The sequence below is a fragment of the Cupressus sempervirens genome, chromosome 1 (assembly GCF_028749045.1).
Source record: "Cupressus sempervirens isolate cs-2001-9-10 chromosome 1, ASM2874904v1, whole genome shotgun sequence".
NCBI lineage: Eukaryota > Viridiplantae > Streptophyta > Pinopsida > Cupressales > Cupressaceae > Cupressus > Cupressus sempervirens.
In genome coordinates this window covers 67,779,196-67,783,792 of record NC_143118.1, presented here as the reverse complement: position 1 = coordinate 67,783,792, position 4,597 = coordinate 67,779,196, and the positions used below count along the sequence as shown (strand labels likewise).

At 34.7% G+C, this 4,597-nt stretch overlaps 1 protein-coding gene across 1 annotated transcript; it reads left to right on the top strand.

Moving 5' to 3' along the window:
* Positions 1-2,497: 2,497 nt before the first annotated feature.
* On the top strand, positions 2,498-4,189 carry LOC149576186 (putative strigolactone esterase DAD2). Its single transcript, XM_089816609.1, has 2 exons — positions 2,498-2,985; positions 3,473-4,189. The coding sequence occupies exons 1-2, from the start codon at positions 2,600-2,602 to the stop codon at positions 3,963-3,965; spliced, it is 879 nt and encodes a 292-aa protein (XP_089672735.1). The 5' UTR covers positions 2,498-2,599; the 3' UTR covers positions 3,966-4,189.
* The last annotated feature ends 408 nt before the right edge of the window (positions 4,190-4,597 follow it).

Genomic DNA, 4,597 nt, shown 5'->3' with positions numbered 1-4,597 from the left:
AATCTGACATATACACTTGTGAACAAAGAGAGTAATGGACAAAACATGGAGCAGGTTGCGGAAAAAACCAGGCACTGTTGTCCGTGCATGTGTTTGGAGAAGTCGACTTCATGGCCAGACAATGCCGTGCAAGAGAAGTAATGAAGATAACAACAGCGTGCAAATCATAAGGTCGCGTTTGAAGACACATGGCCCGTCATCAGCAATGGTTAACTTTCCATTAACTATGCTTCTTGCAACTTCCCATGTGCTGACAAAAGAACCTTTTTCGGCTTTAATTCCCAAAGCTTACTGATATGACATACCACTGTCCTTTCCCACAGTTATTAATTGGGAAGAAAGCAAAAGCTTATCTCCCCTTGCAATGCGTTTGGTGATTGACAAGAAATCCACCCAAAAAGAATACAACGCTACTAAAAAGCCAATTGGGGTATGCCAAATTCATACAACCAAGGTCACTTTATCTTGACCCGGAGCATTGGCTTTTCTTCTTGGATTTGCCAATAGAAGATTTTTTTGTGGGGATGCCTTGCTATTTGTGTTTTCAGTGCCACTTGGGTTGATGAAAGAGACTAGATAATCTTGATTCAAGAGTAGGGATTCATTGAAATGAGCCATTGGACTTTTATTTGTCTTATCATTTTTTTTAAAATATATTTTTAAATGTTGAGTATGGGAAATAATTTTATTATGGAGCTATGAATTATTGAAGTTATATGAAGAGGATTTTCATGTTTTTATTTTAACAAAGAGATCCCATTTCTAATAATTAATATTGACTTTTTGAAGGAGAGATATGAGTTTATAAATGAGGGACTTAATTCTAAAAATCAATATAGAGGCTCCAACCCCAACCACACATCCCTTCATCCTAATAATCAATGTTGAGGCTCAAACCCCAAGTGCACATTGGATCAATAAAGACACAAGCTTGTGTTTACAACAACTCAACGAATGTTTGAATCTTTGTGGTCACACCACCACTGCCACTTAACCAAAGTGCTATAGGATGGACCTCATATTTGATGTCTTGACGTGAGATTATTAATCATATTTAATTAATGATTGATTATTTCGATTGTTAGAAGATGGTTACATTATACTAGTATTTATATGTAGTATCATATTAGATTTACGAGAATTAAAGAGTTTACCACTTATTTATTAGTTTATATTTTCTTTTATTTATTAAGGATTCATTAAACTTATCCTTTAGACTTTTGGTTGGTGGTACTTTTTCTATGCGATGTTGCATTGATACACATCTTTGCATATTCTATCAAAAGAGTTGTTATAATTAAACATCTTTAATTAAGAGGTCTCATTTGGGTGGTTGGAAAGTGGTTAGACCATTTCTTTTATTTTTATATATATTGTTACCTAGTGGAGATTAATGAGAAATAAGGAGTTCACAACATATGTGTTTTAAATGGAAGAAGCTTCCATTAGTTAAAAAACTAGGGGTTATTATATAACATTGGTAATTGTCTTCTCCATTTATAATTTGAAAGTGTTTTAGACCTTTCACAATTTTACAGTGGTTATATTGTGTGGATAGTCTACAAATCATACTTGTGTCAAGTATTATAAGAAGAGAAAATAGATTATGAGGTGGTGTAAGACAATAAGATAGAGCACTAGATGTGCACTACTAATAGGTGTTCCTTAAATGGGAATATGATGCAGAGAGTTGGAGATCAAGGGGATCCATGTAAGTGCCACCAATGGACAATCAATAGAAGAAGATAAAGATAAAAACAAAGTTTACACAATGCACATTGATGGATACACTAGTTAATCTTTTGATCTTCTTTAGATCAGAAAGCGTTATTAGATTTGCTGATCTAAAGTGTTAACATATAGTAATATATTATTATATTGTTAATATTCTATTGTCAATCTTTAAGTTATTAGAAAGAGAAAGTTCAATAAAAGTTTTTATGTGATTGTCTTTAATGTTTTATATTTTTTTAAAAATTGAATCAAAACAAGATTAAACTATATAAATAAATAAATATTATAAAATCTTATATAACCAAAACGTAGCTAGATAGGCACTACCAATAACAACTGACTATCTAGTGTGAATTTGACCCTGAATTGAGCTAGCAAAATTGATATTGTAGAAGACATACTATTTATTTTTGTTTTGTATGGATTGGGCAGTCAATGCGCGTGCATCATGTCAACATTTGTTGCTACGAGTAGTTTCTTAATCACTATCAAAAAACTGTATTTGTCCTCAAGACTGGAAGACTTTAATGGTTACCTCTCTTTTGTAAACTTGATAGGTATAGTAGCTATTTACATTCTGAATTGGTCGCAGGCACTCTTACTGACCATGGGATTCCAACCACACATTGATATCCAGTCATTACCATCACATGCGTGAGCAAAAAGCTGATTTTTGTACTTAACCTAATCAAATTAGGAGTTTGATTTTTATGTACACCCTCAACATACGCCTATATTAGCGCATCATGATCTTCTTTTATTCATCCAAGTCCTCTTGTAAAACATAGAGCTAGTTGCAGTTTCACAGCAACAAAAATCTATTCTTTCATAGTTTCTAAAGCATTCAGCTCTTCAGTTTCTCTCCATGATGGCAGCCAAGCAATCTGGATTGTTGAGTAGTGCCTTAAATGTGAAAGTAATAGGCTCTGGGAATAGAGTTCTAGTGCTCTCACATGGCTTTGGAGGAGACCAATCTGTATGGCAGAGTATCTTGCCATACTTGGCATCTAAGTTTAAGGTGATATTGTTTGACATGGTATTCTCTGGGAGTGTCAATACCATTCATTTTGACTTTGATAGATATACAACACTCTCTTCTTACGCAACTGATCTCCTCACCATTCTGGAGGAGCTTGAAGTTGAGAAATGCTTCTATGTTGGTCACTCAGTCTCTGGCATGGTGGGCTGTCTTGCCTCCATTCAAAGACCCCAATTGTTTGAAAAACTAGTCCTACTATGTGCTTCTCCAAGGTAAAGTAGGTAAAATATATGCAATGTCTGAATTTCTGCGTATGATTGTGTAAAGCTTTTTTCTCATCAATGTTTCAAATCACTCTACGTGATCTATCATCAGAATGCAAGAGAGCGAGAGCCAGAAGGAGGGGCAGAACCTTATTGTAACTTAGTATTTTTTGACTTGACTCTGTGAATATTTTTTATCATCAACATTTTGGATCAAATGTCATGATCCAGCATCCGAATAACATAACCAATCGTCAGTAAAAATATGTTAGATTCATTAGTGATTTTTTACTTAACATTCAGAGATTCTAACTGTTTGGAAAACTAATCCTATCATGTGTTCCTCCATGGTAGGATAGATAGATGCATGAAATGATTGAACTGCTGCCATATTGATAGAAACATATTGGGTTCAAAGTAAAATTGTCTATTATGTATCATAGATTATAAAAGAATCTTCCTTTCTTTCTTTCTGATATACCTTCGCTTATTACAGGTATTTGAATGATGAATCTTACCAAGGAGGGTTTGATCGCGGAGATGTTGATCAACTTTACGCTGCCATTGAATCTGACTTTGCAACTTGGGTTTCAGGGTTTGCTCCTCTGGTAGTTGGTGTAGATGAACCCTCGGTGGTTAAGGAATTCAGCAGGACTTTGATGAGTATGAAGCCTGAAATCGCCCTCGCAGTTGCCAAAACCATCTTTGAGAGTGATGTGAGAAACATCTTGGCTGATGTGAAAACCCCATGTAGCATCATCCAGACCACAATGGACATAGCTGTTCCACTGAGTGTACCATACTATATCCAGTGCAATCTTGGAGGGAAAAACAATTCTGTAGATATTCTTGACACAAATGGTCACTTGCCACATCTCACCTCTCCCTCTTTGCTTTTACAAGCCTTAAAAAATGTCCTTGTAACTTGGGATGACTCCAATTGTGGAGACTCCCAAGTGCTCCTGGAACCCACTTCTGTGAAGAACTGATCTCTTAGTAGTCTTTTATGTTACTACTTACTTCTACTTGAGTAAGAAGCTATTAGATCTAGAAGCCAAATATGACATAATCAATTTATTATAGTGTGAACATAATAGATTATCAGCATGCTGACCCCTGCCCATTGTATGAATTGATGGGTTGTAGTTGTGTTTTGTAGAAATTCGATCAAGATATATATGCAGAGAATATATTGCATAATGTTGTGGAAAAATATTTTCCATCCTTTTTAAGCTTCTCTTTGATTCTTCATGGGTGTTATCCATCCAATTTATCAAGCTTTTGTTATTCTAATTTCATGCAATGTTTGGTGGCTGGCTTTTTCCCATGCTCAAAGTTTAGATTTATAACAAGAGAGATTGCTTAGGCGCTCCGGGTTTTGATAGTTTTATCAAAGAGCGTATGTTAAATTTCTTTTATATTAAAACCATGCAATTACAAGAATGAAATTATCACGAAGTAGCTGAGAATAAAATAGGACTATACAATATTCAATGCAGTTTAGAAATAGCTATACACTGTACAATACAGTTGAAAAGTTTTTCCTAAAGTTGCTAGTTTTTTATAACAAGCCTTCTTACTTCACCTCTTATGAGGTTTTTCTTCTATATACTGTATGGCT

Coding starts and splice junctions, on each gene's coding strand:
- LOC149576186 (XM_089816609.1), top strand. CDS start 2,600: ATGATGGCAGCCAAGCAATCTGGATTGTTGAGTAGTGCCTTAAATGTG. Junction 2,986..3,472: donor CTACTATGTGCTTCTCCAAG/GTAAAGTAGGTA, acceptor CGCTTATTACAG/GTATTTGAATGATGAATCTT.